A 26,611-nucleotide genomic window follows, 5' to 3' on the forward strand; every position below is an offset into this window, starting at 1 on the left:
GCCGGGACCAGTCCCCAGCACGTGAAGTGACTCGGCGTGACTCGGCGTACAGAGCACCAACGGGGTGAGAGCCTGTGGGTGACGGAGACTCGGGCCGCCAGCCCGCCTTGCCTCGCTGCCCTTCCTCAGGTTACGTAGGTCTAAATCCCTCGCCAGGAAAAAGAAAAGGCCTAAATGAAAATATTATCTCCTAGTCTTTCTGTCTTGTCTTGAAGGTGCTTGACATTCTCCAGCACATCCAAACCCTAGACCCCGGGCAGCACGGGGCGGTGGGCTATCTGGTGCAGCACACGCTGGAGCACATTGAGCGGAAGAAGGAGGAGGTGGGTGTGGAGGTGAAGCTCCGCTCCCACGAGAAGCACAGAGACGTCTGCTATGCCATTGGGCTCATTATGAAGCATAAGAGGTGAGTGCCCCGGCGCCCCGCCCCCCGCGCGGCTGCAGAGGACACGGAGCAGCGGAGGTGCACCTGGAGGGGACCTGACCCGACGCAGCAGCGACCGAGGCCCGTCGCAGCGAGGACCGAAGGCCGAACCATATCTTTAACCTTTTTGTTTTTTAAGAAGCAGCTTGCTTTCCTAACGGGGAACTCTTCTGCTGTGTGTAGTGACCCTTCTCCGTGGGGGACGGAAGCCCCGTCAGCCTCGCTCTTCCTCTCCTCTCTTCGTCGTCCTCACTCTCTCCAGTGGTCTCGCTCTCCTTGGATCTGAGGGTGGTAGGGACTTGCTGGGTCCTGGGGATTGGACATGGCCGATTGACGAGGCAAAATTAAACTGCCTCCAGAGCAGCGGTACCTGTTTACGTCCTACCAGCAGGCCAGGCCCTGAGAGGTTTGATTCTCAACAGCTTGTGTTAGTGCCAGACCTTTAAATATGCACTTATGTGGTAAATGGCAAATGGCATTTCATTGTGGTTTTAATTTGCATTTCCCTGGTTACCACCCAGATTGAGATTCTTTCCCTGCATTCACTAGCCATTCAGGTTCCTTTGATTAAGTGCCTCTCCAGGTATTTTGCTGTTCATTTGAGTTGTTAGTCTTACTGACTTGCAGTTTCTTTATTCTGTGTATTAGTCTCTATGTGCAGATAAGTTGCAAATATCTTTTCTCAGTTTTTGGCTAGTGTTTTCCATTCTTTTAGTACATTCTTTTTTTTTTTTAACTTTGTTGTGGAAATTTCAAGCATATGTAAGAGTAGAGAGAGGAGTGTTACGAACCAGGTGATGTTCCCATGTCCAGCTTCAGCAGTTATCATACAGTTTGTTTTACCCCCTCCCCCTCCTCCCTGGAGCAAATACCAGAGGTCGTTTTCCTCTGTAGCTATTTCAGTAGGTAACACTGAAAGGTAAGGGCTCACTTTTTTAAAAAGACACCTTTACCATTCTGTTGTCATATCTAAGAAGATAATCAGTTCGTTAACCTCATCAAATATCTGGTGAGAGTTTGTGTTTCCTCAATTGTCCTACCATGGATGGGTGGATGGATGGATGGATGGATGGATAATAAGAGGAGTTTATAAAGAGAGGCAGGAGTGGGGCTTCCCTGGTGGCACAGTGGTTGAGAGTCTGCCTGCCGATGCAGGGGACACGGGTTCGTGCCCCGGTCCGGGAGGATCCCACATGCCGCGGAGCGGCTGGGCCCGTGAGCCATGGCCGCTGAGCCTGCGCGTCCGGAGCCTGTGCTCAGCAACAGAAGAGGCCACGACAGTGAGAGGCCCGCGTACCGCAAAAAAAAAAAAAAAAAAAAAAAGAGGCAGGAGTAGAATTGATTTAGCATGGAGTAAAAGCAGGTGTATCTCTAAGAATGTAAGCTTCAGAGAAGCCAAGCCATTGTCTCTATATTTCATAGCTGCCATGACAGGGCCCCAGGGAGCTGATCTGCCACTGCTCTTATGTTAATTAGGTATGGCTATAACTGTGTCATCTATGGCTGGGACCCCACCTGCATGATGGGACACGAGTGGATTCGAAACATGAACGTCCACAGCCTGCCTCACGGCCATCATCAGCCTTTCTATAATGTTCTGGTGGAGGACGGGTCCTGTAGATATGCCGCCCAAGGTAAGTAGCTGGTACTGTCCGTATTTGAAGCACACGTTTGACCACTCAGATTCTGCAGGCACAGGCTGTCAGTCTATTCAGAGTTGACAGGTGTCCCATGGCTGTTAACCTCATCAGAGCTGGTACTCAGTTAAACGTGGGTGGGTATGCATTGGTGCGGCCATACCGCGAGTTACCCAGTCACCACCCCAGGGTCTCCCCCTCAGTCACCACCACAGCCAGGACCCTGTTCCAGGCTGTTGCCGACCTCTGTTTTGATTGGTCATTGCCTCTGCCAGTCACAGTCCTGCTTCCCAGGCACTGCCATTGGCTCTCTGCAGGCAAGGAGGGTCAGCTTGTGCCCTGCTCATACTGCCTGCCTGAACTGGAGGGCACCGATAGGCACTGTTGGGGGAGCCACCCGAGCATTGAGACTGGCAGCCAGTTAGCTGTGCTCCCCCCAGAGACGCCCCCAGTGGCCACTGTGGGAACTGCAGTTCACAGCACTGGCTCTGAGGGCACCTGGGAGAGGCAACAACAGGTAGGTGCTTGGTATGTGTTTGGGGTCACTGCCAGCCCTGACAGGTGCTGGCCCAGGGCTCTCCTCCTCTTTGCCGCGCCGTTTAGTGGGATGAATTTATCGCATGCCTGCCTGTCAAGGCATTCACAGTGTTCATTTTACTAATCAAAATGCTAAGGTAGTGCTGCTCTGTGACAACAGCCTTGTAATGTACATTGGCTCCATCTGAGGACTGTAGCTACCGTCACCGTCACCGTCACCATGTGCGTGTGATACACAGGGAGACTGGAACACAGAGAGACGTTTAAATTGTAACTTACAGAGCACGCGGCCAGGCAGCTTGGCAGAGAGCCTTCCCCATAACCATCATGCTGCACCTTTTTGCGTCTCACCTAAAGCATCATGTTGGACCTAAGTTGATATTGTGTTCTGGTAAATCCAATAATAGAAATGTTGGATGTATAAAAATCTCAGAAGTACCGAAAAGACCAGAAAAAGTTTCATATTAATTATTGTTAATTCATCAGAAGCTGGGAGAGGATCGTATACAAGAGAAATTCCCTTTATTGAGACCGACAGCTCACCTAACCTCCGTCAGTACAAGGGGAGTTATCAAAGGGGGCGATGTGCACCCCGTGTCAGATGAAGGCACTGACAGGGATTTTACTTAACTTAAAAAGCTTTGTCAGTTAAAAAAAATTATACTACAAATTTTAAAAATCAAGTTATTTGGAAATTGCTGAGTGATTCTCGGACCGTTTGCACCCGCCACTGATCACTCTGAGCATTTCCCATTGCGCGTCACGGAGCAAGTCACGAGCACAGAGGAAATTGTCTTGTTGTCAACACTGGGGTCCGTGTCTACACCTTCACCTTGTACACTCATTGCCCGTTATGTGGAGTTGATATCAAGACTTTGAGTATCTGATATTTGGGTTTCTAGAAACATTTATATTAACTTTAAAATGGGCTTCTTAGAGTAGGTGAAGCTGGGTATTTGGTTTTAAGGTGTTCTGAACTTGTCCAGTGTCTGCGTAGAAGATTCAGGAATACATCCTAATCTTACCTTAGGTCAACATGAGCTGTAAGGTTTACAGTCAGAATACTGTAATGACTTTGTTAAAAAACAAAACAAAACCAAAACTGCTTGTCAGTTTCACACTCTAAAATTGATTTGAAAGGATATCGCAGATAACATGACCTAAATACTTAATCATGCATCTTCTAAGAATAAGGACATTTCTGTGCATTACCACAGGTACATCATTACACCCAACAAATAAAAATGATTTCATAATATCTAACATTCAATCAGTATTCAAATTTCTCAATTCTCACAAGTATAACTTTATAGGTACGTGTTTATTCTATTTTAAATCATGATCCAGACAAGACTCAGGCACTGTGTTTAGTTATTATGTCTCTGTAGTCTCTTCTAGTAAAGAACCGTTCCTCATTTCTCATCGTTTTTCCCTTTTTCACAAGACTTTGACTTTTTGAAGAGTCCGGGCCGGTTGTCTTGTAAATCGTCTAACATTCTGGATTTGTCTTACTGTTTCTTTGTCTATGTATTGTCTGTAAACTGGAAGTTAGGCCCGGGTTTGGTTAGATCAGGTTGCTGGTTTTGGCTGGCGTGCTTACTCTCAGGTGTTGTGTGCGTCACGTTGCATCTCGTCCAGAGACCATGGGGTTCCGTGTCCCACTGTTAGTGAGGCAGAGTGTGGTCATTGGCTAAGATGGTGACTCGCTATAAGGGACAGTTTTCCCTCTGAAGTTAACAGGAAATCCATGGGGTCAAACTGGGGCATCCTGGGTATACCCTGTTCCCCAGTAACCTTTATCCTTATGTTTGTTTTAGCACCTGTTGGCTCTTCTTGCCTAAATCATGACGTGAGAATTGCAGAATGGTGGTTTTCTACTGCGGGTATGCCCTCTAGTTCTGTAAACAAGAGCCTTGCCCTCCGTCCTCCTCTTCCTCCCCCTCTTCCTCTCTCCTTCCCCTATCCTCCCATAGATTCCTGGATTTTTTATTTAGTCAATGTGTTATAATCATTTGGAACAATTTTATTCTCAAATTAGCCCACATTTAGCCAGTGAACGACCTTGAGAGGGTAAACTTTAAAAGCACTAATTTAAATATGTTTTTGAACATTTCTGGGTTAATATACTTGCATTAAATTATTTTGTTTTTAAACTATTTCGTGATCTAAATTTTCAGCCTCTGGCTCCAGTGATCCTAGTAATCTGGGCAGAGCCCATTAATGAATGCTTTTCTGTTTTTTAGCTCTCCACAGAGAGTTGAAAAGTGAATTATAAACCACATACCTGCGTGCCATCCTCAAATACTTTTAGTCTGCACAATTAAGTTTTCCCTCAATATGTTAATGGGCTATACAGCATCTTGCATGTTTGTAATTTTTGTTCCCACTAGGGGGCGTGCTTTAGTATTAATATTTTCTTGGTACCAGAAACTCCTGTCTCAACTTCCCTGCGTACTTCTTAGTACTGAAGAAAATGACTATCATAGATGCTCTGAATTTAAGCCAGCTGCCCATATTGGAAGGTCAGGAATTCAGCTGTGGTGTGAGAACCTGGCTTTTACATGTCTTCCGTGTATGATGGTCAAGCACCTGGTTGAATGCTTGGGCCGTGGCGTGCCCTCACCCAGTGTCAGTTTCCTTTTCCATAATTGGTCTTCCACTTCCAAACTAAGTTTCCACCATCCCCCCCTCCCCCCCAGCACGCACACACACAATCCGTGGTGGTCTGCACATGCTGGCAAGGGTGTGAGGACTCCCTGCGTCAGGGTTGGAGTGTAAATTTTCAGCCCTCTCAGAGGGCGGTTTGGCGCTCTCTTAAATTGTCAGAATCTCAAGTGCTCATTCTCCTCTGACCTGGCACTTCTCCCCTCAGTTCCTCCAGTGGAGACGCACTGACACGGGGCCTATGGTCCCCTTGTTATGACAGCAAAGCAGTGTCATTCATGGGACCTATCTGGTAAATGGGGGTATATCCAAACTTCGGGTAGCTGAGCTGCAACCAAATAAACCAGTTGCAGGTAAATACTTACTGTATGTTTTATAGGAATAAGCACACATAAGGCAATGCAGAATTTTCTTTGAATGCATATAATTATATTTAGCTACATATACGTATGTTCATAAAAGAAGGACTAGAAAAACTCACAGTCGTAGTGGTTTCCTCTGGGGAGGGGCCAATAGGTGCCCCCAGAGGACTCATGGGTATGTTTCCAGACTTTTACAGGAATGTATTCGTGTATTTTGGGGTAGCTGAAATTTTTAAAGAAAATAAGTGGACACATTTCTCTGAAAACTTTAGGGGAATCAGAAATTCTTCCCAAGATTTTTCCAGGACTTTTAAGGAGTCCCTGTTTAATATTTTCTCTTTATTAAGTTTTGTATCACTTAGATTTCTTATTCCTCTTCAAAATTTTTTTAAACTTATTTAGTGGATTGGGAATTATTTTCCCCTCATAATACTTAGTTGTCAACTTCAGTGTTTTTTTTTTCCTAAAAAAGTTTCTTTTATGAGTACATTTTTCCTGTTTTGCTGGGAGTCCAGGTAGATAAACACTGAATTCAGTCCACGTTCCTGGCTAACAGCCGGGAGCGGGGCCGTGAGCGCCCTCGTGGACCGTCACTGCCCCCTTCCTGGTTTCCCCAACGTTCTGTCTGTACTCTTCATGCCTCTTTGTTTGGGGCCCACGTTCAGAATTCTCGGCAGCAGCTGCCCAGTCATGCTGTCCTTACAGACACACGATCGTGACCTGACTGTGACCTTTCTGCCCTCCTACCAACACTCAGATGCCAAGCATTAGCTGACACCAAGCTGCTGCTTAAGGATACATAGAAAAAGAGAGGGAGAGAAGTGATGCTGAAACATGTGTCTGGCTTTCTTCAGAGCAGGCTCTGGGCACATTTTGGTTCAGACAGCTGTGTGTTGGGGGGGTGTCCTGTGCATTGATTTAGAGGCACCCTGGCCCCTGCCCATGCGATGCCGGCAGCAGCCCCCAATCTGATAACCAGAAATGTCTTCACACGTTGCCAAGCATCCTGTCAGAAGCAGAATGGCCCCCGGATGAGGACCAAACGGACTTTTATCTCTCGGGGATAATCCCAGGTTCTTTGCCCTCCGTCGAACATCTCTGGGGCAAGAACAGCCGACAGGGGAAGGCAGTTGGCTGGGTTCAGGCCCCAGGCCGTGGTTGCATCCCCCTGGGCCTCCCCAAGGCAGGTACGCCCGTGACTCATCGCTCACTGGGGGAGGGGGCAAGACGGCGGATTTTCTCAGCCGGTGGCATTTTAAAGCATCCAACTTTTTGGGGTTTTTTGTTTTGTTTTTCAACATTTGTTGAAAATAAATGTAAGGAAGGAAATAAAACCATCCCCAGAGCTCTGGTGGTAACAGTAGGGAGAGATCAGAGCTCATAGAGCACCGTCCCCACAGCCTGCCTTCTGAGGCAGCCGTGGCCCGGCCTTCTGGTCTATCCCAGCCCCTCCTGCCTGACCTCTGCTGGCGGGACAGTGCACGGGGACGCTTCTCTTCATCTGCTTCCCCAGCCCTGGAACTGGGCCGTCTGGGTTTGAGCCCCCGCTGAATCCTTGGGCACGGTCCTCACTCCTGCTGCTGTCAGCTCAGCCGCAAGAGGGCGTGTGACCAGAGCTCTTCGTGGAGCCTTGTGAGCTGGAGGCTGTGCACGTCCCCCGGTGCCTGGCGCGCTGTACGTGCCCAGCTTAAAGGAGTTCACGTAAAATGTGTAGCTGTATGTGCACGTCACGTAGCAGCGCAGGTATGTGGCCTTCCTGGCTTTTTATAAGTGATCATGTGTTTTTACTCCCACTTCCCCCATAGCGTCTTGAAAACAGGTTGCTCGTTTCCCTGGCTGTCCAGGATTTTGCTGAATTAACGTGCCATCACTTATTTACATAGTGACCTGCAGTTGGGCATTTAGGTTGCTGCTACATTTTTTGCTCTCCTAAGCGATGCTGAGGTAATGTCTGAACATTCATCTTTGCTCGTGATTGGTATGTGATGCCCATAAAGGTGTTGTTTTCTCAAACTGATACATCCCCAACCGTGGTCTGAATAAACGGCCTAAAACAGCTACAAGCACAGAAGTTCTTTAAATCCTCCCATCTTGTCAAAAAGTTACAGATTGGATTACAAACTCTTTCCCCCTCTCTTGAAAGACAAACATCTGTTACAGGCGGGCTTCCGTGTATCCTGTGTGCTCTGGGTGGAGGGCACTGAAGGTCCTGAACATTCCGGATGTTTAACGAGCTGTTGAGGATACAACCTGCTGCACCGTTGGTGTTAGTTAGCCCATCAGCTAGGCTCGTGCAGGGACTCCCTGAATTGATTTGGGCAATAGGTGCTAAGTATGGTTCATATTGATCTGGGACGCAGTCAGAGTGGGGAGGCCTGCCTGGTCAGTTCCCTTCTGGTCCAGGTCATGGAGGGTGGGGGCGGCCTTTCCTGACTGGGGGCCACACGCAGCCTAGGGCCAGGGCTCTATGGCCAGCGAGGAAGGGTCCACGAGACACTGTCCTTTCCTTGGGCCCATGGAGGAGCCGCTTTTCAAATCGCTTGGGGAGGGAGAGGCCATCTGAGAGGATTTCAGGCTTTAAAATACCTCGCAGGTATTATCACCTCTTTTTTTCTCATTCCGTTTTAAAGGAGTCTTATTTTCTATTGCTTTCTCTAGTGGCAAAACGGGGAGCACAGAAGGGAGGTAGTGTGGTTTTCCTAAGAGATGATAGAGGTGTCACAGCCCATATCCCTGTAGGGTCTAGAGGTGCGAGCCGTTTTTCATTCCTCCTCTTGGACCCCAAGCCAGCCCTGTGAGCCGGGTCCTCGCCCTTGGAAACACTGAAGGGTGCTGGGGGTGGTGGGAGGGCGGTTCCCGGTAACAGACTGGGAGGAGGAGGACGGCAGGGAGAGACGTGCGAGCGGCTGCTCAGGCGGCTTCAGAAGCTTCACCGCTGGCGAGAACCGAGCAGGCTAGGCCACCCTCGGCCCACACGTGTGGCTTTGTGTTGGATCAGGTCAGAGAAGCCTGCCGAGCCCCTAGTGTGCAGACCCCGAGGGACTGCTGGAGTTTTGCTCAGAGAGAAGGAAAACACTCATGTTCCTTGCGGAGCTGGAGGAGGACCCCGAGCTCCCTCCCTCCATCCTCCAGTGGCCTCGCCGCGCCGCCTTTCCCTGTTTCCTCCTCCGACTTCTATAAACATCGGCCTTTTCTTCCCCCCCCCCCCCCCGCAAAAAATGCACTCAGAACGGGTGATAGGAGGGTCTCTGGATAAAAGATGCTGCAGAAATCAGCTTTAATGAGAATGTCCGTGTGCCTCTCTGCCAACAGAGAACTTGGAGTATAACGTGGAGCCTCAGGAGATCTCACACCCTGACGTCGGACGCTATTTCTCCGAGTTCACGGGCACTCACTACATCCCGAACGCAGAGCTAGAAATCCGGTACCCAGAGGATCTGGAGTCTGTCTATGAAACGGTGCAGAATATTTACAGTGCAAAGAAAGAGAATGTGGAGTAAAGTCTAGGGGGACATTGTACCTTTGCTGCTGCTGCTATTTTCCAAGAGAACAGGATTCCGGACGGAGATGTCTCCACGGATCCCTCTGGATTCACACCACCGGGAAAGCCACTAAACCAGTAGTGCTGATTGCCACCTACTAAGTCTAAATCACGTGTGCTCTCCTCCAGCTGCAAAGACAATGTTGCTCTCCGCCTACACTAGTGATTCATTGAAAGGCACTGTGTTCAGTGGCATGGCTTGTATGCTTGTCCTGTGGTGACAGTTCGTGACATGCTGTCTTCATGACGTCTCACAGTCGACACTCTTATAACCGTTCTTTTTCTTCACTTTCCGTTGTGTCTGTCTACATCGTCTCAGAACATTTCATTTGCTGGACAGATGGGGTTGTTCGTTTGCAGTCATTTCTCTCTGATTTCTCTGTGGAATGTGTGCACTCCTCAGTCAGGTTCATCTGTCTTTTTACCCTGAATTTAGTGCCGATCCAGGGCTGAAGCTCTAGGTGATCTTGGCAGCATCTTAGCTCTGGAGTCATTAACAAACTAATGGTAATCAGAAGCATTGGAATTTATTTTTTTCTAATTCTTGAAACAGATTTCTGGCGTTTATCCTTTTCTTTATTTGAATTGAGAGAATGACACAGTTTTGCCTTCCGGATTCATCTCTTGGATTTACGCTCATATCTCTACGAATTGTTAGTTTTCTATTTTATTACATAAAATTCTTTGAGAAAATGCATAATTAATAATAGCCTTTGTGAATGGGGTTTTCCACATTCATCTGCTATTCCTCCCTTTAAAATAAGTGGGTTTTTTTTTTAATCTACTCCAGTATCGTAAGTAGATCTTAAATCAGTGATGAGCTCTTTTTGTAGTAGGAAGTACAATCTGCTGTTAAAATGTCTGCTTTTAGAAACCATACTCCGTGGTCTCCAAAGGCCTGAAAATGAGGTTTCACTTTTATAACCAGAAGAAAGAAGAGATAATGAAACTTAGAAATTAAAAAGGAAAGGGGGAATTTTCGTGCTCCCTGTCCTTCCTTAGAATCACTTCAGGACCTTTTTGAATGTGGCGGGGTAGAAATAAACGGAATATTTCCAATTTTAAGAGTGTGTGCCCTGTGGGAAAGGAGACGTGAGTGTGGCCCGTGTTCTCGAGTTACCGTTGCTGTGAAAGCACCAGGAGGAAGTCTGTGCTCAAGCCGCTGGGGAGTCCGGCTGCATAGCCAGGCTCCGCTGGCACCGGTCCTTTCCACGTTCGTGGTACCTGAGCGTGAAGGTACCGAGTCTTAACTCGGCTCCGGACTCCCACCGTTCTCGACCCGTCCCTTCTCCAGCGGGCTGACCTTGTAGTTAACCAGTAGCAGCTAACTTCTGGAGTTAGGACCTAGTTACTTTACTCTCTAAGTTTAAAAGATTCCAGTTGCTCTAGTGAATGAGACTTTGGGGGGCTGTGATCCGGCCACGCCTTGCTGCCTGTCTGACCATTTGCATGCAGTATTGTCACACCATGTTTGATGACTGCCTCTCGTTTACCCTTTGGAAACCCTGGGATGACCAAGGTTTGGGGAAGCCACCTGAGACCACTTACTAGCAAGTGACAGCTATTGAGCAGTTATGGGAAAGAGATGGGGATTTGGCTAGCCAGCTCCCTCCAGCCCCCATCAGCTCTGGTCCAGGGCCCGTGTTCCTCCTCTGTCCAATCCAAAGTCAGATGATTTGGACTTGCATTTGAAATTGTGACCACTCACAACACCCGGCCCGTCTGAGGTTGGGGGGTTTTACACTACTCTCATTTAAAGGTGAAAATTAGATACTATGGCATTAATATTAATGAGATGCATTACTAAGAATCTGTGGCGCATGCTGAGAGTTGCAATTGTTGGTTTTCTGGTTTGATTTCCTTTTTTCTTAGAGTAACATCAAAGCCAAGAAAGATGGTTTTACCTTTACTGACCCACTGTAAATATGTATCTAGACTGTTTCTAAATGTGTTTCTTCATGAATGCTTCATTTGGCTCCAGGAAGCCTGTGTCACCTGTGTAAGTTGGTCTTTGGGCACTTTATATTTTTCTAAAAATGTGTTTTGGATCCTGTACTCTAATAAATCATAAGTTTCTTTTTAAAATTTTTCAAAACGTTATCTCCACTTTAAAAACCCCTGTTATAAAAGTAGAACTTTCACAATGTTGAAATATTAAATATTTGGATATAGTAACTTCTTTTCTCTTCAAATGAATGCCAAGATTTTTTTGTACAATGATTAATAAATGGAACTTATCCAGAGAAACCACACAAATGGCCTGCCGGGTTTCGTTCCAGAACAGAAAGCCCAGCCGTGACAACAGCAGAATCCCTCTCAGTTCTCATTCTGATTGAAATATGCAAAAACTGGCTCTACTGAATTTTTCTTCGCATCAGTGAGAGGACAAAGCACCTTTATATTATGATTTCCTGCTAAACGGTAATTTGTCGAGCTGGCTAGTCATCTTGAGAGTGTCCGGTTGTAACGCAAAGATTGCAGCCTTTTAATTATGTCGAGTTATGTGTTGTAAAGTGAGAGTTGCAGACGCTTTGAGGGAAACCCAGGTTCTTGGTGTGTCATTAATGCTGACCCGATAGCTGCACGCACGCGGCGTTTTCCACAGCGTCCCGCTGAGCGCTGCTTCCCCGCGCTGTCATACACGACACGGAAAGGGAAGGTCACGGCTGAGCCGTCACCAGTTTCGTGCACTGCGGCGTTTCTCAGAGCCTTTCACATGCTGTTGTACTTTGTGACTTTCCAGGAGGGGAGTGTAGTGGTGTCTTCCCAACTTCTAAGACCCTAGAACTTTCCTCCCCCAGCATACCCGCATGTGCACAGCATCCCCGAGGCCCAGGGTTTGCAGACCTGCTTTGGGAAACACAGTCTCAGCGAGACGTCAGTTATGCCCAAACCTAGTCCACGTCACCAGCAGACCAGTCTTGCGAAGCGTCTCATTTGAAAACATGATCCATCTAATCGGATTTTGAAAGGCTGGCTTCGTGGTGTCTCTGTCTGAGCCTCGTAATAGCTCTCCATCAAAAGTGCATTTACATTGCAAAGTCATGTTGTTTCAAAAACCAGCATCAATACTCTTGCTCAATCAGTTTTACATTTTCTAATATCCACTTAAAGTCTCGTTCTACGTTTAAAACGTCTGAGTCTTTCGGAAGGTATTAAACTGAGTCACGCTTTCGTGTCCTGGGCTCTCATCCGCTACCACCAGGCCCCTTTGCTGTAAAGGGGGGGACGTGTCTTTTCCTTCGTTCATGTTCCAAGGGAGTGAAGTTGGATTGCCAGCAGCCTCTTCATGGAAAAGTGTCTTGTGGCCGTAATAATCAAGCTGTAGCTCTTCATGTTTTTTGTTTGATTTTTGGAGGGAAGGAGAGACTGTTCACCTAGAAGGAATGCAGAATTTGGCTCTGTGATAGTCTGGTTTTAGAGATATTAACAGCTGTACTGCAGGTATTACCTTGCATTGCGTGCTTACTTTAAGCCAGGCGCCAGCCTCAACTGTTTATAATCCTCACGGCAACCCTGCAAGACGCGGGCCGGGCGGTGAATATGTTTGCAGGCCACGTAAGGTCTCTGTCACATATTCTTCTTCGGTTTGAAAAATGTAAAAAACATTCTTAGCTAGAGGGCTGTGAAGAAACAGTCCATAGGCTGGATGGGGCCGGCTGGCCCATGGGCTGCAGTCCGCTGACCCCTGCTGAGGTGTAGGCCCGCCTAGTTCCCTGAGTGGACTGCTCGCAGGTGGGGAGCCTGGCTGTGAACCCAGGGACCTGACCTCTGAGCCCCAGCTCCCCGCACCCAGACTGCCGACAACCTCAGCAACTACCTCGCAAGTGTCTTTACCCTTTGCCTGGCTGCAACCTTAACTTCTCGCGTTTCAGTTCTGAAAATTTATAGTCTTGGGAGAAAAGAACATTCCTTTGGTGACTAAAACTTATGTGCAATTACAGAAGAAATGTATTACGGCCATTTAGCAATGATTGTATTAGGGTAATGTTAGTTCTGTAATAAATAGACCCAAAAATGTACGATGGCTCGAACACAGAAGAACTTTCTTGTTCACGTAACGGGGCAGGCGAGTGGGCTGGCGGGCAGCCCTCACGCAGTCACCTGGAGACCCAGACCCACCGGGTGTGGCTTCCCAGAGTACCCTGGGCCACCTGCTGTGCAGCGGGAGGGCATGAGCGTGGAGGGAGGGACATGTCTGGAGGGCTCTAGAGCTGGGGCTGGGGGCGGCGCTCCCCACTTCCCCTCACCTTCCTCCAGGGAGGCCAGGGTGGAGGAGAGGGGGTCAGGCGGTGTGACTTTCCCCTGCAGGGCACTCTCCCTCCCAGGGAGCCGGCGTCTGAAGTCAGGCTGGCCGGGCTGCCAGGCACCAGGCTGGGGGCAGCTCAGTCCAGAAGCGTCTTGCTGGCTCCTGCCACAGCACGACTACCAGCAGCAGGGGTCCCTGCAGGCCACGCTGCCACCGCAGCCGGTTCTCCCCACAACAGATGGCCTTGGGGTGGGGGTGGGGGGCGGAGACCTCCCAGGGGTGAGCCGCACCCGTAGGTACTTCTGCCTCCGTAGCCAGAACTCAAGTCACCGACGCGCACCCTAACTCCAGAGGAGGCTGGGCGGTGGCCTCCTGTGTGCCGGGTGGGGAAAGTGAAAGGTTTAGGGTCCCTGCCTTGTCTGTGCCTCTCACCCACTTCCTGCCCAGCTGGGCCGTTCTCCCCATCAGTCCATACGCCCCCTCCCAGTTCCCATTCACTGGTCAAGCAGGGAAATGCAATGAGAACTCCCGCTTGGAAAAAACGAGACACACAGTAGGCCCTGGGCGCTGGCTGATGAAATACCGCAGGGCAGGTGGGCGTCATGAAGCCGCCTCCCTGCGGGGCATGGCGGAGGTTGAGTGTGCTCTCTGGGAGGGACTCCCTCGTCCACTGCTCCCCGCACCCCATCCGGCCCTCTGGGGCCCATTCTGGTCGCCTCACAGGCGGGTGCTGCGGGTGCACCCTCCCTGTAAGCTGTGTAGCTTTCACAGCCCGAATCCAAGACTTTCGTTTTTCAAGCTTCTGATCCCTCTGGCAACAATTTCCTCAAAAACTTAGCAGGCTACTACCTGCACAGGTAATCATACCCAGAGTTCTTTTCCAGAACTCCCAAGTCCACTTTATTTCCTAGCTTCTCTTCCTGGTGCGTGTCCCTTCCTGACCTAGTGGTGGCCGCCTGACTCTGCTGTTAGTCAAAGCCGAGTCTCACTGTTGAACGGGCAAGGTGTCTAAGGGGCCTTCGTTGCTCAAACTGATTTCCATCCTTGTCTCTTGCCGTGGTGTCCAGAAGCAGTGCCTTTCCCAGCATAGGAAGCCTGGGATTTCTGACTCTGCTGTTTTAGTTCTAAACCAGCACGTTTTTGCCTGAGTGTCCGTCTCTCAGGTATCTTGTTATCAGCTGCTGCAAAGAGCAGCCAGTACCCTGTATTCTGTATCTTTGACAGCTTCTGGACTCGCTACAGTGCCCGAGGCTCCGCCTTGCAAATTATAAGCAGCAATTTAACCAAGTATAACCCCAAACACTCTCCAGCCTCCTAGCCACCCGCCTGCTAAGCTGACACCATAGAGTTTAGGGTTTGTCACAGCAGTTCTTTCAAGGGTGGTTTTGTTGTTTTTTGGGGGGTTTTTTGGTTTGGTTTTTAAGTTCAAAGTGGGCTAATTTTTCCATAGGAAGCGCAATTTCCTGTTTGGCTGTACAAAAACAAAAAGAAACAAAAACTGAGGACAATGATGTCAATGTCTTCTGGGGAGTAGAAAGAGCTAAAGCAGGTTGTTTCCTGAACTTAGGAAAAAAAGTTGTACAGAATAAAGAAAAATGTGAGGGGAGAACCAGTTCATTCTAGACTCCTTGTGTGGTTAGATCGAATTTCCATCTACTTCTCTTAAAATGACAATTCTTTTTTTTTTTTTTTGTGAGTGAAGTAGAAGAGAATAGCTTTATTGCTTTGCCAGGCAAAGGGGGACACAGTGGGCTCCTGCCCCAAAACACTATGTGAAAATGACAGAATTCTTAATGGAAATGTTCGTATTGAAGTCGTTGAATCTGGGGAAAATTAAGAGAGCACTTTGAGAGTTTCGAGTTTCTCCTATTTCTAGAACACCATCTTCTCAGCGTTGTGGAAATCTTTCATGATCTACCATCACGATGCGCTGATGGTCTGTCCTGGCTGTTCCTGTGCAGAAGGCTTTTCCCACAGGATCTCTTACCCGTCTCCACCCCCATCCTTCTCAGCCTTTTTTTCCAATAACTGCCCCCCCCGCAACTCCAGGACCCTTTTAAGATAATTTTTTCCTAATAGCCCTCACCCTATGAAATTGTTTTGATCTTTTTTTTAAATTGAGGTGAAATTCATAGAACATAAAATTCACCATCTTAAAGTGTACAGTCGGTGGCATTTAGCGCATTCACAATATTGGGCAACCACCGCCTTTATCTAGATGAAAACATTTTACTGCCCCCAAATAAAACCCTGTCCCCATGAAGCAGGAAGCAGTCGCTCCTCATTTCAAGCCGCCCCCTCCCCGTCCCAGTCTGCTTTCTATCTCTACGGGTTTGTCTATTCTAGACATTTCATGTAAAGGGAATCATGCAATATATGGCATTTGGGGACTGGCTGCTTTCACTTAGCATCGTTTTTAAGGTCCATTCACTTTGTAGTATGAATCAGTACCTAATTCCTTTCTATGGCCAAGTAATAATTTATGCATGGACCACATTTTGTTTATCCATTCAGCTATTGATGGACATTTGCGTTGTTTTCACCTTTTAGCACTTGTGAATAGAAGTGCTGCGAACTGCCATGAAATTTTAATACCTCAATGTATATCCACTGAGGCATTGTATGTGTATCTGTGCTTTACATACCAAAAGAGTAATCGTTTTTTCACTCCCCCCAACAATTAGTTTTGCCCCACTGAGAATTCAAGCCCCACCTGGGAGGCAGCTTTGGAAAGAGATGCTGTCTTTTCCTTCCTACTGGTTGACCACTGCTGTCCTATCTTGGAGTGTCTTTTAATGTGCCCACCTTCGTGCCAGGAGCTGTAGTGAATACATAAGTACACTTTTGTCACCTGCAAATGCTAAAATGTATATTCCAAAGACCTTTTTAGATATGTGTTCCTTTGTCTTCCCTTAGTTTATTGACTTGACCCCAGAAGCTCCTAGAACCTGTTCCTTTAAAGAAAAAAAAGAAAACCTGATTAGAGAGTTACTTGCCTCTTATAAAGGTAGGATTTTTTTAAAATGCGGTTATAAGAATTTCTGGGTAGTGGCTACCTTCGTATGAAACCATTTCCTAAATTGTTTCCACAGAGAATTTGAAAGCTAACAGACCCCTTAAAGAATCAGCTGCTAGAGCCCTGGTTCCTGATATTTTACAAAGAGAAATAATGAGGCCCATCGAGATTAAAGTGACTTGATCTGGCATGGGTCTCAGAGCAGGGACTAGAGCCTGAGCCTTTGGGCTTGACCTCAGAAAATATCTTGCTAATAATATCATTCCTCATTATTTGGGATTTAGAACCTTATTTCTTCACTGACTGTGCTGTGACAACCACCTGACCACCTTCAGCCACTCTATTTCACTCACATTGACTTTGTTGAGGGAAAATGAGGACATGTTATCCCTCCCCATCCCAGCAGTTTGCGCTCTTGAAGTTTGGGGAAACCCTATTCCAAGGCTGCAGAGACTTTTTAAAGGAAGTTGCTTTTCCCTCCTCTAGCTTTATTGAGGTATAATCGGTATATATTAAAAACTGCGTATAGGGCTTCCCTGGTGGCGCAGTGGTTAGGAATCCGCCTGCCAATGCAGGGGACACGGGTTCGAGCCCTGGTCCGGGAAGGTCCCACATGCCATGGAGCAACTAAGCCCATGCGCCACAACTACTGAGCCTGCGCTCTAGAGCCCACGAGCCACAACTACTGAGCCTGCGTGCTGCAACTACTGAAGCCTGCATGCCTAGAGCCTGTGCTCCACAACAAGAGAAGACAACGCAATGAGAAGCCCGTGCACCACAATGAAGAGTAGCCCCTGCTCACCGCAACTAGAGAAAGCCTGCGTGCAGCAGTGAAGACCCAGTGCAGCCAAAAATAAATAAATAAATAAAAACTGCCTATAATTCATGTATACAACTTGGTGAGTTTGGATATATGCATAGACTTGTGTTCCCCTCACCACAATCCAGGTGATAAATGTATCCATTTCCAAAAGTCTCCCTGTGTCCCTTTGGGGTTTTAGGTTTTTGTTCCCCAAAACGTCAGATTTGCTCATATGCGTGTTACTGAACCACACTCGAGTCCACTTGCCCGCGCAGTAAAGCCCATCTACTGACAGCAGGTTGTAGTGAAGGAAAGTGCCGTGTTTATTGTAGCCACCAAGCAAGGACTTCAGGACAGCTAATGCCCCCAAACCCCAAACTCTGATGGGGTTCAGGAAAGCATTTATAAAGGCCAGGTGTTGGAGGGGCGTCCCAGGGTCTGTGATCAGCTCGTGCACAATTCTCTGATTGGGTGATGGTGAGGTAATGGGGGGATGTCACAGGAATTTTTACTATCAATCCTTACTTAGGCTCCAGGAGACCTGGGGGCTCCGTGCTCATGGTCATCAAGTAGTTAACATCTTCCATCTGGTGGGAGTTTTAGCATCTGTAAAACAGCTCAGGGAATGGGCATCAGATGCTGTTATCCAGGTAGTTCAGAGAAGAGCTTCAGCAGAGGAGATGGGGGAGGGGTCTGACCCGGGAAGGCCCCATAGTGTCCTGCTCGGTTACACACGTTTGAATCCAGTTGGGCAGGTTGTCTGTTAGCACCTGGGGCTGAGGTGCTCCATCCTGGTGAATCCGTTCACCCTCTGCTTTCAGGACCTGGACCTCATAATATGGAAAACGTAGTCAGCTGAGACTTAGACCCAAACGGGACTGTCCTCTCAAGCCTGGGACAGCCCAGTTCCATGTGTGGGTGACTGACACCCGAGGCGGCCATAGATGTAACGTCGTGGCTCTTTAGCCCCAGGTGTGAGCAGGAGCTCGTGCACCCCAGGCTGGCTGGCATCTTCCGTTCCGTTGTGCAACAAGGCAGATTTTCCTTCCACTTTCGGGGAGACCTTACAAGGTCAGTGTTTGCACCTGCTCCTGTCTGGGTCCACAGGGGCTGACACGGAAGAGGCAGACAAATGCTTCTAGAATGTTAGATGGAGTCACTGCACCTTCCTGTGATAGGACACGCTCCGAAAAAGCACAAACATTCCACACTGGGTCAGAGCTCACACTCTCCTGAGCCTTTATTCTCTGACAATCCTGGGGGTATTAGGAATATTCCCAGTTTTACACAGGGGAACTAAGGCTCAGAGAAGTTGAGTAGCTTGCCCAAGATGACACAGCTGCTAAGGAACAGGGCCCACCCAGATCCCAGCCCATCTCTGCCTGACTCCAAGCTGCTCTTTATAGCTGCTATAGACTGAGTGTTTGCATGTCACCCCCCCCCAACCCCTGCCCCAGCAATTCATGTGTTGAAACCTAACCCCCTAGGTGATGTTATTAGGAGGTGGGGCCTTTGGGAGGTGATTAGGTCATGAGGGTGGAGCCTTCGTGATAGGATTAGTGCCCTTCTGTTCCCTCACCCCCTCCATCATGTGAGGACACAGCAAGAAGCTGGCTACCCACAAACCAGGACACATGCCCTTCACCAGACACCAGATCTGCCAGCACCAGATCTTGACCTTCCCAGCCTCCAGAACAGTGAGAAATACGCATTTGTTGTCTAAGCCACCCAGTCTACGGTGTTTTTGCTAAAGCAGCCCGAACTAAGATAACAACTCTCCTGGTGGAGTTTACCTCCTTATCCTCCTGGAGACAGAATAAGGCAACCCTCCCATTAAAGATGTTGACAGTTTTCAGTGATGTTGCTTGTGAGAAAGTCTCAGTGAGAACACGTGGGTGGAGTTAGTGAAAGTCAGAAGGTTAGACTCAGGGCACACGCTTTATGACCTCCAGGCAAAGCATGATTTCTTTGTGTGCTCATCATCCTTTTCCCTTTCCAGGGATTAGCAGCTGCCAGCAGAGATGTTCAGAGGACCACCTGTTGAGTCCTTGGTTTCTCAAGATGGTGACTCGGTCACACGTTTATGTGGGTGTGTTATTTATCAACAGCTCCATTTCCTCCATGTGTGTTAAGTCTTCCACCTAACTTTTCTCTTAATTAGGCAGCGTCCAAGCACCATTTATCATTTGTTGCTTATTCTAGTTTGGTTTTGCCCTCTGCTTGGAGCTGGGGGGTGGGAGCGGAAGTGGGGACAGCGGGCTGGTTCCAGGGCTGAGATGCACATTCTGATATGTGGAGCTGCAGTTCCCCCTCAGTGAGCCCCATAGGAGGGGAGGCGGAAGTCTCCCTCCCAGTAGCATAGTCATGTGGTAATAGAGACAAACAGATGGTTCTGGGGTGAGGGGGCTGGGGCAGGTGTTCTGTAGTTTCCTCTGGGAGTGACAGACTCTGCTAAGTGTCACTGTCTGGGCAAGGTCCATTCAGCATGTCACCCCTGGTCAGGCTGCACAGCTCCCCAAAGCCAGCTGCATCACTAGCCTTAAGAGCTCATTAGGCTCCGGCACCGTGTGACCTGCCAGGAGGAGACAGAATGGGCGCACGCAGAGAGCCAGAATAGAGCGGCCGCCGCGCAAGATGGCCCAGGGATCCTGCCAGCTGGTTGCACGCCCCAGGCTCAGCTGTCCCCTCCAAGGAACTCGTGTCCCATTTGGGAAAGAGAGAGAGAGGTAATTTTCCATTTTCCTCCCCCGGGTGACTCAGAAGAAAGCAAAATCCATTCCCAGCTTGTTTTACTACTACTGTTATTTCTCTTGCTGAGCAGCACAGATTGAAGGCTGGGGGAGATTTGTCCGCACCCACGCCACCCCCTGATCCGGAGTTCTTTCTGCGATCAGCTTCTCTCTCCACCTGCAGAAGCCTTGCATCTGCTGGGGACCTGCTTGTTTGCCTGGAGACGCTGCCTCGCTGTCACCGTTTTATTTTACATGAAAGTGCCCCTCCCCCTCGGTGGCCCAGGGATGGGCGGGGTTCAGACGGCTCGGATTTGGCCATATATTGCTGCCTTGTGGAATGTGCCACAAATCCACCAGAACAGAACAGGCTGGGAAAGTCACAGGAGAGAGGCTGTGTCTTCCCACACGCTCTCTTTGGAATAGTGTTTGCTGAACAAACCTGGTCTTGGCTCCAGTAAGTGACTCAGGGAACGAGGACATGGTTCCTCGCCCGCACGGACCAGCACAGGCTCTGTCTCCCTTGGGCCTAGAGCCATCCAGGTATCGGGAACGCCCTGCCATCTCCCCATCGGTGGCAGTGACAGGCGCAAAGGGGAGACGGTAGGCTCACTGGGTGAATCAGAGGGGTCTCAGGAGGGAAGTGGGCTGTGTGGCCTCCCACCCTGTGCTGGGGAAGTGTCCAGAGGGAAACGGGGACCCCCCCCCACCCTCGGGAGGGGTCTGCTGAATCCTGAAATTGAATGAAGGGCTCACCACCCCTTCTTTTACTCCTCATGTTTCATCCACCACCAGGTCCTGCAGAGGGTACCTGGGTGCATCCCCGCTGCCACCACCCTGGTCCAGGCCGCCCGCTGCCTCCTGCCTTGAAGGTTCAGCTGCATCCAAGGTGATCTTTCTAAAGTACGTATCTCTTCCAGTTAATCCCTTGCTTGATGGGAGTTGCAAGGATAAAGCCCAAACTCCTAAGGGCAGCTTTCCGCCCTCTAGCACACAGACTCTGCATCAGCCCCGGATCACAGGCTACCTCATTTCGCCACACACACCCACCTGTGGGCCACCGCGTGGGCTGTTCCCTCTGCAGGGAAACCCTACCTCTGACATCGTGGCCCTGCCCTCGGCAGCTTCAACCTTGTCACTTTCGCCAGCCTGACCCCGCCCCCTTAGCACCTTAAGCTTAACCCTATCAGAGCACTTGCCACTCTGTATGTTCATTTCTTGCCTGTGTCCCCCAAAACGCTTCCAGCAGCTTAAGGGCAGATTCAGGGGCTGGATCACCGTGACGTGTGTACTTCCTGCACCGAGCGTGGCGCCTGGCATTTGCCAAACTCAATGGAAAGTGTCCTCAGGCGGCACTGGGTAGAAGAAATAACTTTAGAAGGAAAAGAGAAATAGCCATCCAGTTCAAGAGTTGACCCCCAAACTGTTCCACACATACAGACTCTAGTCGTGGGTGTATCTATTGTTTTCTCTTTTTTGTGCATCTCATCTTCCCAGCCAGAGTATTGCCAATCTGAGAGCAGACCGCCCTCTGTCTTTTAAATAGTGGGGCTTATCACGATAAGGCCGAGATAGAAAATCTTTTTCTATGAAGAGCCAGATAGTAAATATTTTGGGCTTTGCAGGCCAGTCTCTGTTGCAACTACTCAGTTCTGAATACTGAATACTATCAAAAGACATTGCAGCCATGAGGGGAAGGCCCAAAGAATTATAGAAGTGCCAGCCTGGACTCCCAACTTTGCTGAGCTTCTGTGCCAACCTTAGAAATGCTCATCTCCAACTTCTGGATAAAAGGGAGAAGACCTGTCTGTGATATTTACAATAAGCATTCTTCACTCACAGTCTAACAGATCCTAACTAACCTAAATAATGCTGTATTATTACATTATCATATAAATAAATGCTCATTAGCACAAAGAGAAGGCAGCTTAATACGTTTCCTCCTGCTGTGGCTTCCCAGTCTTCCCTGTTCACTTTCCAACCAAATGTGCAGAATCCTCGAGGAGAAGTTTTGTAGTAAAAACCTAGACTCCAGGGAACCAGGGGTCTGAGGAACCCCAGCTAGGGAGCATCATCTGTTTCCTCATATCCATCTTAGAGAAGCCCATGTGCTGTCTTCTGCATTTTAGATCCAAGAACTAGCTGGACACAGGACAGCATGAGCGAGGGGTGAAATGACAGAAGCTTCTTACACAAGAACAGTCAGGGAAGAAAACTCCAGTGTTGCCTTCACATTGTGCCCTCTGGCCAGCATGCACACATGGCCCATCTCATTGACCCCTTGCAGCCTCCCAGTACGGTGGGTCTGATTATCCCCATCCTGCAGCAGGGGCTTGTGCTCTGAACCCACCTACGGCTGTGCTCTGAATCCTTCATTGCCTTTCAGTTCACTCAGAATCCAACAGAGAGCAAGCATCTCACGTCCCTACAGGCCACAGCTGCGGGCACCAGCAGCACAAACAAGACAGCCTTGCCGCCCTCTGCCAGTGAGCATCTTCAGTTTCCCCACCTTCGTGGAGAAAGCAAACCCCGAGACCCAGTTGCTTTTGGTGAGGCTGCCTGGAGCAATAACAACCAAGCTTTGGTTGTCCACAGTAAATGGGGAGGGGGCAGTCCCCGTTGTTGCCATCAGTATTTCTTGAGCACCTACTATGTGCACAGCCCTATGCTGGGAGGATGGAGGCCATAAAAGGCACCCAGGCTATGAGGCCATGTTGGGATTTGAGCAGTATAATACAATCATCTCTACCACACACTGCGAGCCCACCGTGGGCCAGCCCTGCATGCCCGTCTTTCTGACCCTCACGGCAACCCTGCAGGGTAAGTACCCTTGTGTTATTCTCGTGCTGGAGCCAGGGGAATTAAGGTCCAAAGGACAGTGATAACTAGCGAAGGCCACACAGCTGACGATGGTAACGCCTGGCCTCTGTGTGTCTAGTGCAGCGGGTCCCAAAGTCTGGTCCCTGGTCCCCCAGCATCAGCATCACCTGGGAACTCGTTAGAAATGCAGGATCTTGGGCCCCAGACCCACTGAATCAGGACCTCTGGGGAGGAGCCCACGATCTGTATTTGAACAAGTCCTCCAGGCTTCAAATTTGGGAACCACTGAGTCATGAGGTATTTTATGTATAAATGGTTTGAAGGCTGTAAAGCACTTATTTGTCAGCAGGGGTTTTTTTGGTGCCTGAAAGGCTTTTTGTGTAAGATTATTCAGGGAACTCTGTTGGTTTTTTCCAATTAATGTTCCATCTATGACAAATAGATTTGAAACATCAGTTCTTAAGATTTTGTATAGAATTTTTGAATCTTACTATTTTGCTTATAAATTGACTATATTTTACAATAACTTTTGTTTTTGTAAAAAACCACTTAAATTCCCTTAGGTATTTTAAGTGCACCAATGCATTTAATAAATTTGATTTCTCCTTAAGCACTTTTCAAAACCTTCCCAAGTGTACCATAAATTCTCATACATCTACAAAGTTGAACTTTTAAATATGGCAAGTCAACTTCACAGTAGCATACTGTTTGCAGACACAGTAAAATTCTCTTATAACTTTCATGGTAAAAATCTATCCAATACAGCAACGTGAATGCACTTGTACTGAACGGTACATTTGAAACTGGTTAAAGATGGTCAGTTTTATGTTATGTGTATTTTACCACAATTGGAAAAATAATCTGGCAGTAACTGATTACCCAGTTCATATAAAATGGAATCACGAAGCCTTTCTCTTAGATGATATCAAATTCTTGCAAACGTTTCAAAGGCTTAAAACACAAAATATATGTGGATTACTTTCCAATATAATACAGGATCAAAACAGATAAAAACACATGACTTTGCTTCACTTCATCATCTCTGTACTAAATACTGACTCCTCTGGGGTGAGTATTGTGCCATCCCAAGCAAGCCTGTGCTCCGCCCCCTCCAAGTGCAGAATGCTGCAAATTGCTCTTTGGCCAGGAATTGATTTTTCCAGGGACCTCAGCTGAACCCTAATTGTAGTCATTCTGCTGACGGAAGATTCCAAGTCCCCTTCACCCCCAACACTGGGTAGTGATCTCAAAGCCCAGATTCCCTGGGTCTGATGACAAATATCCTAACTCGTCCCCAGTTTGAATCTCCAGCCCCAGGTTTCCTCAGAGCTGCACACTGAACTGTGTCATCTGTCTGCACGACTTCCTTCCTGGCTAAATTCTTGCTACCTGCCAGTTTCAAGACTCTTACAGAGAACTTTCAATGCACCCCACTGGTTCTGCGTCCCAGCTCCTGTTACCCTCACTATGTAGCCTTCCAGAGAGGGAAGTGGGCAGTGCGAGGTGAGGACAGGGAAGAAGGACTTTCCAGAAAGGAGAATTTAGGACTGGTCGTTGGATGATGCGCCAACAGGAGATGGGAAAACTCGTGAGGTGAGGGGAATTCATTCTAGCCCAGTAAGTAAACTAGCAGCTGGGCACACTGTTTCCTCTCCCCCAACCCCCTGAGCAGCTTCAGCCCCTGTTGGGAGCATCACATTGGAGATGCTCTGCTTCCATCATCTTTGAAGGGTGTGATGAGGCCACAAATGGAGTGAGGAGCCCCCTTGATAACTGGGAACCGCCAGACTGGAGGGGCCGGGAAGAGGCTGCACCCTGGGGGTCGTGTCACTGTGCTTTCTCTGGTCCTCACTCCCTCCTGGAGCCAGCAATAGGCACTGGCCCTGCAGTGAGTTCAACCAAGTGTGGTCTCCCCTCGCAGATGTGAAAAAAATGTGGGAAACGCCTGGATCAAGCCCCCATATGGTGCTTCACCACGCTGGTTGGGTTATTCCATAATGTTTATGGGGTTGGGGGCTAGGGGAGTAGGTGGAGATCAGCGTCATTCTGATTCTCCCGGACACCTCCTCCTGGCGAGGACATCAGCCGAGCCTCAGTGTCCGAGGGAGACATTCCTGCAACCAGACAACCAGCATGAGTCCCCAGAGGATCTGTGCCGAAGATGATACCCCAGGAGGTCAGTGGGGAGACCCAGGAAAAGATGTGAGCGTTCCCAGCCTTGGCACATCTTGGACATCACTTGGTCTTGGAGGGGGCTGCCTCATCCAGGGGACTGAAGATGGCCCCCCACCCTGGTGGGGCCAGTAGGAGAAGGTGAGGGACCGTGCCTTCAGAAAAGCCATGTCATTTAATCCTCATGCTACTCTTCAGAGTGGATGCTGTTATTATCAACCCGCTTTACAGATGAAGAAACTGAGGCTCAGCGACGGGGCACTCCAGGTCTCAAGGGGGAAAGAAACAGATGGCGGAGGAAGATGGCCATCCCCCCCCCCGGGGGGGGATGGAGTGGGCTGATTTTCTTTGGGTCACAGGTTCAGAGAGGCTGGGAGCTCCACGGGCCTGAATGGTGTCTGATTCCATCCCCGCATGCCCTAGGGGGCAGCAGAGCGTCATAACTGCCCGCGCTTTGCAGTGGACCAGACTCAGGTTCAAGCTAAGCTTCTGTTACTAACCAGCGTAGGCTGTCATTTAACCTGGAGGCGGGGGCCTCTGTTTCCTGTGGTTGGACGGAGAGACGAGGACCTCCGCGGAGCGTGCCTGCTCATCACTAGGTCAGGAGCAGCACAGACCCTGGAGGGCTCACCTGCGCTGCTCCAAGACTCAGTGTTTAAAGTCTAGTCACCTTCACAGCAGCGCAGCATCCTCGAAGCCGTGGGTATCCTGGTTACCCAGAGGCAAAGAGAAGCAGAGTGAGTTCCTCGTGGTCATGTGACCTGTAAGCGGCAGAGGCAGGATTTGAACCCAGGTCTTTCAGCTGCGCTGTGACCAACGGCACTGTACCTACCTCCGAAATCACTCACACACAGCTCGACACACACAATGCACGCCCCTGTTTGCTGTTAGTACTGAAGGGCTGCGCGCAGGTTCAATCGATGGAAGTGATCACTGCTGATATTACAACATTATCTACAAGTTTCCCTGGGGCGGAAGGTGCGCCTACCCCAGAGACGCTTCGAACTTTCTGCCTACAAGAAAGAAGTATTTAACCAGCGTCCGGCAGGCTGTGAGTTTCCAAGTGGTTTATAAAAAGCCTGCTGAAGTCTAGAGACTTCTAACAGGCGGAGGTGTGTTCTCCAGACTAAGAATAGCTGCTGAGGCCCGACGGGAGATGCTTTCTGGTGACATAAGAGCAGAGCAGCTTGGGGGGATGTGGGTTTTCTCCAGCTTGGTAACAGCTGCCAGCCAGTACAGCGTCACCGCCTTTCCCCCTCAGAGGGATGCACTGAGTCGAAGGAATTCGTTGAAGGTGTAGGAACGGGGCCGGGTGACCCCCAAGATGGGGTTTCTGATCTGTCACTTCTCCACCTCCTCACCACCCCCACTGTTTTGTGGACGCTGGCCACCGGACCAGTAAGATGGGGATAGAGAGCAGGGGTCAGCAGGGGAGAGGGCGGGCGGTCCCTGGCCAGCTCTGGGTTTAGATGCTCCCGGGCAGTGAGAGGGCACAGGTGCCTCTGTCCTGCTGGCCCCGGCCTCACCGGCACCTGAGGGGCCTCTGACACGTGCAGACCCCAGCCCCCCACCCCAGCCCACTGCACCAATCGCTCTGGGGGACTCTTATCCACACCCGAGTGTGGGAACTCCTGCCTTTTAAGGGAAGCAGAACTCTG

At 49.2% G+C, this 26,611-nt stretch overlaps 1 protein-coding gene across 4 annotated transcripts in view; it reads left to right on the forward strand.

The window, feature by feature from the left end:
- The window catches only part of FBXO21 (F-box protein 21), a 42,685-nt gene extending 25,853 nt beyond the window's left edge, over positions 1 to 16,832 (forward strand). Inside the window, exons 10-12 of one of the 4 annotated variants that reach the window (XM_082641237.1) lie at positions 195 to 406; positions 1,901 to 2,058; positions 16,715 to 16,832. In XM_082641237.1, coding sequence (XP_082497363.1) covers positions 195 to 406; positions 1,901 to 2,058; positions 16,715 to 16,755 — 411 coding nt within the window. In that variant the 3' untranslated portion in view covers positions 16,756 to 16,832. Of the gene's footprint in view, positions 1 to 194; positions 407 to 1,900; positions 2,059 to 8,936; positions 11,251 to 11,444; positions 13,289 to 16,714 lie in introns of those variants that run through there. The other 3 variants (XM_082641238.1, XM_082641235.1, XM_082641236.1) reach the window with 3 other exon arrangements.
- Positions 16,833 to 26,611: the final 9,779 nt, after the last annotated feature.

Source organism: Mesoplodon mirus, assembly GCF_964341445.2.
Source record: "Mesoplodon mirus genome assembly, chromosome: 13".
In the NCBI taxonomy this organism is placed as follows: domain Eukaryota; kingdom Metazoa; phylum Chordata; class Mammalia; order Artiodactyla; family Ziphiidae; genus Mesoplodon; species Mesoplodon mirus.